The sequence below is a fragment of the Scyliorhinus torazame genome, chromosome 18 (assembly GCF_047496885.1).
Source record: "Scyliorhinus torazame isolate Kashiwa2021f chromosome 18, sScyTor2.1, whole genome shotgun sequence".
Lineage (NCBI taxonomy): Eukaryota > Metazoa > Chordata > Chondrichthyes > Carcharhiniformes > Scyliorhinidae > Scyliorhinus > Scyliorhinus torazame.
Window position 1 is genome coordinate 103,854,578 of NC_092724.1, and position 13,225 is coordinate 103,867,802.

At 44.8% G+C, this 13,225-nt stretch overlaps 1 protein-coding gene across 2 annotated transcripts in view; it reads right to left on the reverse strand.

Moving 5' to 3' along the window:
• Positions 1-10,208: 10,208 nt before the first annotated feature.
• The window catches only part of tmem220 (transmembrane protein 220), a 32,119-nt gene continuing 29,102 nt past the window's right edge, over positions 10,209-13,225 (reverse strand). For both annotated transcript variants that reach the window (XM_072483112.1, XM_072483111.1), the window contains one exon: positions 10,209-12,844. In XM_072483112.1, coding sequence (XP_072339213.1) covers positions 12,715-12,844 — 130 coding nt within the window. In that variant the 3' untranslated portion in view covers positions 10,209-12,714. The remainder of the gene's footprint in view (positions 12,845-13,225) is intronic.

Below are 13,225 nucleotides of genomic sequence, written 5' to 3' on the forward strand. Positions count from 1 at the left end.
AAGTGAAACTTTGATGGAAGAATTTCATAGAATTTACAGTGCAGAAGGAGGCCATTCGGCCCATCGAGTCTGCACCGGCTCTTGGAAAGAGCACCCTACCCAAGGTCCACACCGCCACCCTATCCCCATAACCCAGTAACCCCACCCAACACGAAGGGCAATTTTGGACACTAAGGGCAATTTTATCATGGCCAATCCACCTAACCTGCACATCTTTGGACTGGGAGGAAACCGGAGCACCCGGAGGAAACCGACGCAGACACGGGGAGGATGTGCAGACTCCACACAGACAGTGACCCAAGCCGGAATCGAACCTGGGACCCTGGAGCTGTGAAGCAATTGTGCTATCCACAATGCTACCGTGCTGCAGAGAGAAAGCATGTTACTTTTGAACGGGAAATTGTAAATCACTCGTGTGAAGCTGGAGTTCACAGACAAGATGGCTCATGGTTTTAGAATCATTCACAGACATCACTTGGGTTCAGAGAGGAGTGTGTCTTACCACAATCATCCTGTGTGCTTAAAAGAGACTTTGTGTGTTACTGAGACCATTGTAGCTAAAGATGTACTTTGTAATCTGCATTGATCTTAAAATCTGTGTGGAATTGTTGAGGCAAAGGGGGAGTAAATGAGTATTGTAGTATTTGTTTTTTTATTGTTAAAAGCTAAATAGTGGTCTTGTGACTCTGTTCCTCCACGTTTTATTAAAAAAAATAAAAGTCACGGTCTTTTGAGCTAGGGTTCCATTTTGGGCTCTTCCTGTCCAGTTAGAACATCAACTGGGATTGTAACACTGGCAAGTGGAAAATATTCCATCACGCTCCTAACGTATGCCTTGTAGGTGATGGACAGGCTTTGGGGAGTAGGATATAAGAAACTCGCTGTAGGATTTCTAGTCTCTGCCCTGTTCTTGTAGCCACAGTATTTATATCGCTAGTCTAGTTCAGTTTTTGATCAATGGTAATCCCCAAGGATGTTTTTCATCATAGAATCCCTACTGTGCAGGAGGCCATCCGGCCCATGGTCTCTGCACGACCCTCTGAAAGAGCACCCGTGCAGACCCAATTCCTCGCCGTATCCCCGTAACCCCAGCGAGGTACAATTTAGCATAGCCAATCCACCTAACCTTCACATCTTTGGACTGTGGGAGGAAACCGGAGCACCTGGAGAAAACCCACGCAGACACGGGAAGAATGTGCAAACCCCACACAGTCACCCAAGGTCGGAATCAAACCCGGGTCTCTAGTTATGGGAGGCAGCAGTGCTAAGCATATGCCACCGTGCTGCCCAGCAATGGTAATGCAATTAACTGTCATGGGGCGATGCTTAGATTCTGTTTTGTTGGATGTGACCACACAGTGGTTAGCACTGCTGCTTCACGATGTCAGGACCCGGGTTCAACTCCGGCCTTGGGTGACTGTGTGGAGTTTGCACTTTCTCCTCATGTCTGAAAATTAGGCCCAGCCATCTTCATTTAAAGCTGAACTAAGTAAAAATTAATTCTAATGGTTCCTAAAAATAAACATTGACAATTTTTACTTGTCTCACTTAAATGTTGATCCAATCAAGGTTGGACAACTATGCATGGGGGCACATCCAGGATTCCCATATCATGTTCATATCACAAGAGGTTACACTGTTCTAGCTCCTGTTGACCCAGAACTTGGGAAGTCGAGCAAAGAAAGGCTGTTTGTAAGATGTGGGATCCAGTTAACGAGGGAGAGTATCTTGTGAAAACAAAATATGTTAAATTCCTTCTCCAGAGAAGAATGATGCAATAAATTCATCTGAGATTATTGACTGGGTAGATTCTGTCAACAACACTGAAAACCTGGCTCTAAAAGTAGAAGATCGCTTGCCAAGGACAGTTATTCCAAGCCTGTCCGAAGGCATTTTCTCATAACCCGATTCTATTTTACTTTTACCCATCCAGACTGCAACATGGTTCAATTATAAGGTGCAGATTACATTCAAATAATGTCCCCCACCGCAACCTAATTGCACAATATATGTTAATTCGCTATCACACATTTGATACCTCAGTGTCATTATATATGCTCTTCAAACTTGCATGGGGCTTCTGGGGTTGGATTTTAACAGAATGAGATGCAAAAAGACCAATGGAGGTCCTGAAATCCAATGTGGTAGAGATTAATTTAACTTAATTCGGCTTGCATTCATGCAGGTCTTTAGAGCTTTTTTTTGTGATTCTCTATCTTGTAGCTGTTGCTGAATCTTCTTGGGTTCAGTAGTTTGGTATGCATACAATTGACTTGGATCTTTGCAAATTTGGATCTTTAAAAGGGAATTTAGATGTGGGAAGCAGGCGATAAGAGAGAAATACCAGAGTGCACCGAATGCTGGGAGAGACGGATGGCACCAGAGCAGTAAGGTATTAGGTGGGTTGAGATTAAGGGGGAAGAAAGCCTAAATTACTGTGCGTATATATGGCTGCATCTTCTGAGCTCTTGGCAGTATATCTGGGGTTACCTGGGTAATTATTTACTGACCAACCCTGATCACCCCCATCTCAATTTTCCCAGTTTATTCAATCCTCATAGCTAATACCCTCCATACCAGGCAACATCCTGGTAAACCTTTTCTGTACTCTCCAAAGCCTCCACGTCCTTCAAGTAGTGGTGACCAGAATTGAACACAGTATTCCAAATGTGGCCTAACCAACGTTCTATATAGCTGTAACATAATTTGAGTTTTTATACTTGATACCCCGGCCTTTGAATGCAAGCATGCCATATGCTTTCTTTACCACATTTCAACCTGTGCTGCCACTTTTAAGCATCTGTGGACTTGCACGCCCAGATCTCTGTGTCTCTATGCTCCTGATGGTTCTGCCATTTATTTTATAGCTCCCACCTAAATTGGATCTACCAAAATACATCACCTCGCATTGTCCGGGTTAAAGTCCATCTGCCATTTCTTGGTGTCTGAATGAGGCCATTGAATCTCACGAGAGGCAGATTTAATGGAATCTCGCGAGGCGTCGCGATCTGGATCTTGATTCACTGGGCCTGATCCAGATCAGCATATTTAGATGAGCCATTAGGCTGATTTATGTATGCGTTCGCAGGATTCTCCCAGTGCCCGGAACCTAATGGCCGCAGCTGGGAGACCTCGCCAGGGCACCGTTTAGTACGGTTTCCACAAACATGGACCAGTCATAATGGCACCTCTGACACCTCCCAGGCCATTAGAGATCTTCGGGTGGTTGGGGACAGGCAACTTGGCACCCTGGTGTTTCCTCTGGCACCTGGGCACCTTGCCATTTCCAGCTGGGTACCTGGCAGTGGCAGACCAGGTGGCACTGCCAAAATGACAGTGTCCAGGTGCCAGAGATCCTGCTTGGGGTAACCATAGCAGCTGGAGGGGGATAAGGTGGTGTTCCTGGGGCCTCCCTGAGGTTGGGGGGAGGGGTTGCTTAAAGGCGGAGGGGAGATCGGGGCAGCCAAACAAAATGGCACTCCAATTTGCGAAGAGCCTTAAGCTCACCAGGAGGAAATGACTCCAAGTGCAAGATGTTTCTCGGCCCTGCAGCATGGGGAGGGGGATTGAGTCGTGTTTGGGTCACAAGGGATGAAGCTGCCGGCTCTGATGGCCCCCTGCGCTGACACGGGAAGGTTACTTCCATGAAGCTCGTGGCTTCTGCGTGCAGCAATGGGAGGGCGGGCCACGCTCCAGCTAAATGCTGATGGGTTTTATAATTTGTCCCTAAAAGACGCTTTACTTATTTAAACTGGTTGTCAGCCTCAGTTCAGTGGCTAGTCGATCTGCATCTGGTCCCGCTTCTGGAAACTATCCAGCAATGGGACTGCGCCCGCAAGTTATCACAAAGTGATCCCCAACTGCTTAAAAAATAAATGTTTTTATTGGAGATTTTCATTTTGTACATTACAGATTAGACAAATCTGTACAACCAAACCAAATACAATGTCCAGAAAAAATAAATTAAAAGTAACACCAACACAACCCTACCCCCAACAACTGACGTGATCAGTTTCTTACAGTAAACTATAAATGGTTGCCACGTCCAGTAGAATTCCTCAGCCGAACCCTTCACAGTGTACTTGACCATCTCTCGCTACAACAGTCCCTTCAAGTCTCACAACCATACTGAGGCGCTGGAAGAGACATCCACCCCAGCAGAACCTGCCTCCGGGCAATCAACAAGGTGAAGGCAAGAGCATCCGCCCTGCACCCGTTTGCAGCCCCGGCAAGTCCAACACCCCAAATATGGCAACTAACGGACAGGACACCAGTTCAATATTCAGAATCAGCGATGTGGTGCTAAAGAAGGAGACCCAAAAATTCACAAGCTTGGGATAAGACATGTGAGTCGTTGGCCGGACACCCGGAACAGCACTCGCTCCTATCTAACTCCGAGAAGAAAAATATCCTTGGCTTAGTCAGGTGTGCCCTAAACACCACTTTAAGCTGAATTAAACCCAGCCGCGCGCATAAAGGTGTGGAGTTCATTCTGCAAAGGGCCTCACTCCACACCTCATCATATATTATGGGTCCCAGCTCCTCCCACCCGACCTTTACCCACCCCACTGAAGCGGATTCTTCTGCCAGAATCCGGCCGGCTCCCCAGTTACTTTATCAGGCCCCTGCCTCTCACCCAGGCAATCAGGAAAGTCCTGCATACCATGTCCAAATGCTTCCTCGATCCCTGTCCCCAGTTTAGGAAAATTTGACCACTTCAAATGGCGTTTGTACATTCGGGTAATTTGTGCCACTTAGAATCACTTTTAGACGCAGCAATTTCACCATACGCACCACACAATCAATTCCTGCAATTATGCCATATCTCCTTCAGTGAATACTTGTGTTGTTGATCCCTCAATCCTAGATAGTCCTATGGTTTACCCTTAATCTCCACAATTTCTACTTCAATTAATAGGCTTCCATCTGGAATGTTGTCACAAATCCTTTTGGAGTTAAATTGAGCGCAGCATTTGGCGTCTTCATTTGGGTTGTCAATTGTTCAAAAACAAAAACAAACGGAGCCTGGTCAGACCGAATCTCCTCCTTCTGAATCCGTGCGGATTCTGTGAATTACATTATTGTTGTACTGCAGTGTTGTCCAGTGTGCTAGCCACATGTTGCAGATTGCGAATCCACTTGTGACCAGTTGCTTATTAGCAAGTTAAAAAAATGAGTGACGGATACCGCGCATCTTGATATCCCAGAGAAAATAAACTTAATTTACGCAACCTCTCATCATAGGACAACATTCCCATTCCAGGGACCAATCTAATGAACCTTCGCTATACTTCCTCCAATCCAAGTATATCCTTCCTTAAAAATGGTCACAATTGTAGCAAGAAGTTATTTTCGTACTCCAATCCCTTTGCAAAAGATCAGCATGCCATTTACACAAAAAGTGCAGCAATGTTACGGTACACATGCGCAGGGGGTGTGGGGTAGTGCCCATGTGCGTGGGGGTTGACATTTACCATGGGTAGGAGTGTGGGGGACCCACAAGCTCACTTAGTTGGGCATCATTCAAAAATGGCACCCCCCGATTCGGAGTTCAGCTCCCCGGTGAGAAACTTCCCAGGGCCCAAAAAAGTGACCAAGTGCCATTGGATAGCGGTGGCGAATTCGTCAGCAAGCCAGTGTAAAAATCCCTGAAGAACCCGCCACAAATGAATCTAAAATTTTTTGGGAGAATCCCGCCCGAGCTGTTCTATTTGACGTTTTGTGCCATTTTTAACTACTGAAATCATGATGATTTTGCTAACCATATTTTCTTTTCACAACCCCATATCCAGTGGAACCCATGCCCCTCCTCGAATCATGCCTGAACAGGCTCCCAATGCTCACCAACAATTAACTGACTGTTAGCACCTGAAGTCTTTCCTCCTCCACTATCCCATCCTTCCCCATCCTCCTCCACCATCCCTCAATCATGTTACGTGCATTAACAAAGTTATGTAAATGAGCTGTCCTCAAGCTGTGGGACGAGGGCAGTTTACAAAGGACAGAGTACTGTGCAGGACCATAGATTCCAGAACATTAATTTCTAGGCTATAAAAATAGATTGTTTTAAAAAGGAATGAATTTAGAGTACCTAATAATTTTTTTTCTAATTAAGGGACAATTTAGCATGGCCAATCCACCTAACATTTTTGGGTTGTGGGGGTGAGACCCATGCAGACACAGGGAGAATGTGCAAAGATAAATTGTATATAATCAGTGCATTTTTACAGTTCTTGTTGATGCATTTAATTAATGGCATAGGTTCATTATGTTTTTCATGTAATTCACTGTACAGTACAGTCTATTCTTTACCTAATATTAATACAACCAATATAGATTGAGAAGGAAAACCAGTAAATTCAATTTGAAAATGTCAAATGATATAGATCAAAATTTTATATTGGCAACTGAATTTCTACTAATGAACAATTGGTCCCCATTCTGAAAAAGGGCCCATAAAATAAAATATATAGTTGATCAAATCAAACAGCATGTTCCTCTGGTTGATTGTAATAGGTAGAGTTGAGACTTAAGCAGCCAGCCCGTGCTTGTAAATCTCCAAACTAAATGTCTACAGTAAATTACAATTCCATGATGGGGCAGCACTTGCTGAACAATCCTGAATGTGTTAATAACTGCACTGACAACCAATTTAAAACCATCAGTCGAGCTCATAATATGGCTCACTTACGCTTGCTAGAAGGGAGACATTCCCTGCAAACAAAAGGAATATGTTCAAGTCTCCAGTGTTTTACTTACCCAGGAGCTTGGTTGCTTTTACCATGATGTGGAGATGCCAGCGTTGGACTGGGGTGGGCACAGTAAGAAGTCTTACAACACTAGGTTAAAGTCCAACAGGTTTATTTGGAATCACTAGCTTTCGGTGCATAGCTCCTTCATCACCTGATGAAGGAGCTATGCTCCGAAAGCTCGCGATTCCAAATAAACCTGTTGGACTTTAACCTGGTGTTGGAAAGTTTTTACCATGGCAACATCTCGATCAATCAGTGGTGACTTGTCAACCAATCAGTACCCTTCCCTCCTGCAGCATAAATTGTTGTGATCATTTGAAATTTGGCATTCTTATGTTTGTCCTGATGAGTGCAAGATGAAAAACTTCAGTAACAGATTCAAATATGTGTTTGTAATTTAGAGGCTCCACCTCCTCCCGAATTTAGGGGATTGGGGATAATCCAGTGCAAATATAGGCAGTGAAAGGCTTGCACATCAGAATAGGGCAGTAATAGATCATTAGGCCTCTGAAACAGAAACAAATATTCACTGAGCTTCCAAATTAACTTTGGATATTTGTCAAAACCAAGAAGGAGACGCTTGTAAAAAGTGACAGCGTGTGAGGGAAACCCAATAAGGAAGCAAAATGGCTGCTTCGTAAAATGCCTCATTAGTGAGATGATTAAGGTGGTACTGAACTGCACAAAGTGGGTGAAAGGTGACCTGCCTAATCTGGCATCCCTCCAAAAAGGCAATATTGCAGCATTGTGAACACCGCCTGCAAGAAGTGGAAATATATGCATAAAATGATAATATCAAGTGATGTGGCACATAAACAGGACCCACTAGTACCATCTGCTGTTAGTGTGGGGCTAAAGATTGTTTCTGCTAAGTATTCCTCTCATTCTTCGCCCATGCCAAGCCCTCACATAACCTTATACCTCGTTCCTTGCGACTTATTCAAAACGGATCCTCGGGAATATATCCATCAAGTTTCCAATACAGAATGGGAAAATGTGCTTTACTCATGACTTTTGGGGCCATAACATCTCAAGTCATTTATAATAGCCTAACTGCATGAAGCAAAATCAGCTCGTGCCACATAGTTCATGTCTGACACTGTACATGTGATTCTTTCAACTTCCAACCTGTCAAGACAGCATTGCTGCTGCTGAAGCCAGCTACCATCTTAAGGGTACGATCCCAACTAGCAGAATGACCACTTTGCTCCATCATAGGTGCTGAAGGCACACCTCCGCTGAAAATTCCCAGCTTTGGCAGTGCCTGTGGCATCACCTAATGTGGGTTTCAAAATCCCTACCGTCCCCTTGTTCCCTGAAGGCCGGAGACATTTTGTAAAAAAAACAAGTGCTTGTTCTGTTGAAGTCATGAGGAAACTTTCCAGACTGGTAAAGAGAAGGGAAGATAAAATAATGACTAAATTTTGATACAATGCCAGAAGAACAAGTTACAAAGCACCGCATAAGCAGTCAGCCACATCAAGAGTACACTGTCAGTAGAAGAGTGACAATAAAAAGTGAATTGCTTTCTGCCCCTTGCTGGTTGAGTGAGCCTCTTTGATGGATGCAGCCCTGTGATGTTGAACTCTCTCACAAACCAGCAGCAAGGTCAGGGATTGGAAGACTGTGCACAGCTCCCCCATCCAACAGCCAGACAGCACGATTGTAGGGCAGGGCCCTTGTGCTGGTCCGTCTTCCTGAGGCATAAGAGCAGACTCTCAGCCCTTTTTTAAAAAGATTATAGAATACCTACAGTGCAGAAGGCCTTTTGGCCCATCACCGACCCTTCGAAAGCTCACCCTACCTAAGCTCAATTCCCCACCCTGTCCTTGTAACCTCACCCAACGTTTGGACATGGAGGGGCAATTTAGCATGGCCAATCCACCTAACCTGCACGTAATCTTTGGACTGTGGGAGGAAACCGAAGCACCCAGAGGAAACCCACGCAGACACGGGGAGAACGTGCAAACTCCACAGACAGTAACCAGAGGTTGGAATTGAACCAGAGTCCCTGGCGCTGTGAGGCAGCAATGCTAACCACCGTGCCACTCATATATCATTACTCAGGATATAAATACTTTGCTTCAGTGTACAGCCACCAAACAAAAAGAGCAGTGCTTCTTTATGCCATAAATTTATACTCACTCATCCAAAAATGGAAAATTATAATTTTGCACCATATCAAGCTTTCAGAAGTGAAATTTTTAATTGGACCACTTCCTAAATACCAAGGTACATGTTGTTACATACCAATTTGATTTATTACAATGTATTCATTCCTTACTTTCCAAAGCCTTCAATCTATACAATAATTACAAATGTAATTGTGAGGAATGGTGAAAGCAAGGTTTACATTTGTTTAAAGTATGTATGACCTTTTTAAAGAAACTATGTGCTGTCTATCAGTTACAGGCGAGTGTGAAACATTCCCAGACATCAACTGAAGGAGCAGTTCTCCCAGTGACTAAGCCAACTGCTCTCTCTCAACCAACATCGCCACAAACATTTAGACTGATCATTTAATTTATTTTTATGGAACCTAATCTCAAAATGGTCACCACAATTATGTAGCAACAATGACTGTTCTTTAAAGAAACGTAGTTCAGTAGTTATGAAGCATGTTGGGTTGTGTAAAGATGAGATAAAGTGTTACATTGGTGCAAGTGCTTCATTGATTAGATTAGAAGGTGATTTCATTTCCCTTTGTGAGTAATATTTTTCCTTACAAGCGTTTCTCTGTTTTGCATTAAAAAATTGTCTTTAGGGTATGATTTCCTCTTGCCAGAGTTTTAAAAATATTTTTCCAATTAAGGGTCAATTTAGCATAGCCAATCCACCTATCCTGCACATCTTTGGGTTGTGGGGGTGGGACCCACGCAGACACGTGGGGAGAATGTGTAAACTCCATACGGACAGTGACCCGAGTCAGGGATCGAACCCGGGTCCTCGGAGCCATGAGGCGGCAGTGCTAACCACGGATAATTTCCTCAAGTTAATAATAGCAAAGATGTTAATTCTGGCTTAGACTTAGCTGACAGCAGCAAAATGTCCGTACTTGCTGCTGACCTCAAAGAAAACTGCCCACAAAAATATAGCAACCTCATAGAATGGAGTTCCTCCGTCCAGATACCAGTTTGAATCTGGCATCAACTCAAAGAGAACTTGACAAGGTGTCCAGCAACAGTGATGGTACAAACCAGGATGAGCAGCCAATCAGACTAAAGTATTCACATCGACCACAAACCAGGAAGTAAAACGCACTGACTACTCTTCAATTTTCACTAAGTTCTACAAATAAATAATTGAAACAGTGTTACGACATCCTGGGCTAGTGCGCAGTCAATTCCAGCCCCATGTGCCCTGGAGTCACAACACACGGGAACTAACCAATAATTCTGATTTTTAAAAATCCTGAAATCTTTGGCCCTTGGCTGCCCAATAATTACAGTCACCAGATTTGTAAGTTTAAACACAAGTACTGTTTATTTACCCAAACAAAGATTAAATATACAGTAAGTATAGCTGCTTAACAAGCGAATACCTGATTTGATTCCCCCTTTAATTGCCCCCCCTCTACCCGCACACACAAGATAGACACAGAGGTGTAAAGAGGTGAAAATAATAAGTATTAAGGTCAAAAGGTAAGAGTCCTTACTTCAGATGATGAGTTCTTTAGTGCACTTTCTTCACAATATGAGTGTGGATTAAAGTCTCTGGTTTACAGCCCGTAATGATCTTCCTCCAAGTTAGCAATATCTTACAGCTTTCCCAGGAGAGGTCCCTGGCTTTGCATCAGCCGATTCTGCAGCGAGTTTTCAGATTCTGGATTCTGCTTGCATCAAGTCTTTTCTGCAGAGAGAGTTGGTTTCCACAGTGGCCTTCTGGTGAGAATTCACTGGTTATTTCTGGAGCGGGGAAGAAGAGAGTGTTTCTCTCTTAGCTGCTAGAGCGAAATTGAAAGCTCCTTAGGTCTCTGAACCATTTCAGTGGGATGAGATCTAATCATCACCTGTTACTCAGCAGAGCACAGTGTTGTTGGTCAATTCATTGGCTACCAGTCAAATGAGTCAAACTGAGTCATCACTGTCATCAACGAATCTGCAAACTCCAGGGTGAACTGGCATAGTCCTTTCTGTTTGAATTAAAGGCGCAGGCCACTTTCTTTAAAGACACATGTCTATTAATCAACTTAATCATCCATGAATCAAAAGTGCAACAGCAATTAAAAGAAAGGTAGACAGGTAATGAACAAGAACAGGAAGGACCCACTCTATCAATCATAGATGTGCTCAGCCCGTTACACTAAAGTAATGTGCAAAAATGTATCAACACAGATTAAATGTTCAAGACCTGTAGTGCGGTTTCAATTTGCAACTCTCTGACTCAGTTATCAAAGTGACACTATGTTGCAAAATTAACATAATTATAAATTAAGTACAATATATTATTCCAACAGAAAAGTGCTTGAACTCAAAGTTTTCTTTCTGGACCAGCAGTTCTAAAAAAAAATTTAAACTGGAGGTTGGATTTTCTTTAGCATCAATCTATTTCAGTCAAGTTCAGAGGCTCTTCTGGTCCCATAGTTGGCTCATATTGGATTTGTTTATTGTCACGTGTACCGAGGTACAGTGAAAAGTATTTTTCTGTGAGCAGCTCAACAGATCATTAAGTACATGAGAAGAAACGGGAATAAAAGAAAATACATTATAGGGCAACACAACATATACAATGGGCAAAATTCTCCACCAACGGCGCGATGTCCGCCGACTGGCGCCAAAAACGGCGCCAATCAGACGGGCATCGCGCCGGCCCAAAGGTGCGGAATGCTCCGCATCTTTGGGGGCCGAGCCCCATCATTGAGGGGCTAGGCCGACGCCGGAGGGATTTCCGCCCCACCAGCTGGCGGAAATGGCGTTTGTTGCCCCGCCAGCTGGCGGAAATGGCGTTTGTTGCCCCGCCAGCTGGCGCGGAAATGCGGCGCATGCGCGGGAACGTCAGCGGCCGCCGACAGTTTCCCGCGCATGCGCAGTGGGGAGAGTCTCTTCCGCCTCCGCCATGGTGGAGGCCGTGGCGGAGGCGGAAGGGAAAGAGTGCCCCCACGGCACAGGCCCGCTGCGGATCGGTGGGCCCCGATTGCGTGCCAGGCCACCGTGGGGGCACCCCCCGGGGTCAGATCACCCCGCGCCCCCCCCAGGACCCCGGAGCCCGCCCACGCCGCCTGGTCCCGCCGGTAAATACCAGCTTTGATTTACGCCGGCGGGACAGGCAATTTCTGGGCGGGACTTCGGCCCATCCGGGCCGGAGAATTGAGCGGGGGGTCCCGCCAACCGGCGCGGCCCGATTCCCGCCCCCGCCCAATCTCCGGTACCGGAGACTTCAGCGGGGGCGGGATTCACGGCGGCCAACGGCCATTCTCCGACCCGGCGGGGGGTCGGAGAATGACGCCCAGGTAACTATATAAGCACTGGCATCGGATGAAGCATACAGGGTGTAGTGTTAATGAAGTCAGTCCATAAGAGGGTCATTTAGGAGTCTGGTGACAGTGGGGAAGAAGCTGTTTTTGAGTCTGTTTGTGCGTGTTCTCAGACTTCTGTATCTCCTGCCCGATGGAAGAAGTTGGAAGAGATCTTTGATTATACTACCCGCTGTCCCCAGGCAGCAGGAGGTGTAGATGGAGTCAATGGATGGGAAGCAGGTTTGTGTGATGGACTGGGCGGTGTTCACGACTCTCTGAAGTTTCTTGCGGTCCTGGGCCGAGCAGTTGCCATACCAGGCTGTGATGCTGCCCGATAGGATGCTTTCTATGGTGCATCTGTAAAAGTTGGTAAGAGTCAATGTGGACATGCCGAATTTCCTTAGTTTCCTGAGGAAGTATAGGCGCTGTTGTGCTTTCTTGGTGGTAGCGTCGACGTGGGTGGACCAGGACAGACTTTTGGAGATGTGCACCCCTAGGTGCACCAGTCTAAATGGTGTTCCTACAGTGATCTGGCCAGGATGCTCGCAGCTCTTTATTAATATAATAATATAACCATGTTATGAATGGCAAGACTGTAATTAGAACTGCAATGGAAAGTCTGCAGCCACCAAGATACCTGGAAAATATAACAATATACCATTAAATTCATTCCCCAACTGCAGAAAGGAATAATGCCATAAAACACATTGCCCGTTGCTAATTTTAAAAATGTAATTCAAATAGATCCTATCCATTGGGTAAAAATTGGCAATCTAATTTTGGGCAGTGATTTGTAAAGGATTCCTTGTGCATTGGAAACAATACCATGACCCATCATAAAGCCTTAGGTCCTTGTAGATTTGAGCAACTGTGATTATGTAAACATTGTTCATTTCTATGAATGGAGTTTTAATGACATATAAAGAGACACTTACTAATACATGAAGAGAGTGAAGTCAGGAGATATATGTCTGCAATGTTTCACTCTGTGAATAAATCTATTCCAAAGAAAAACTGG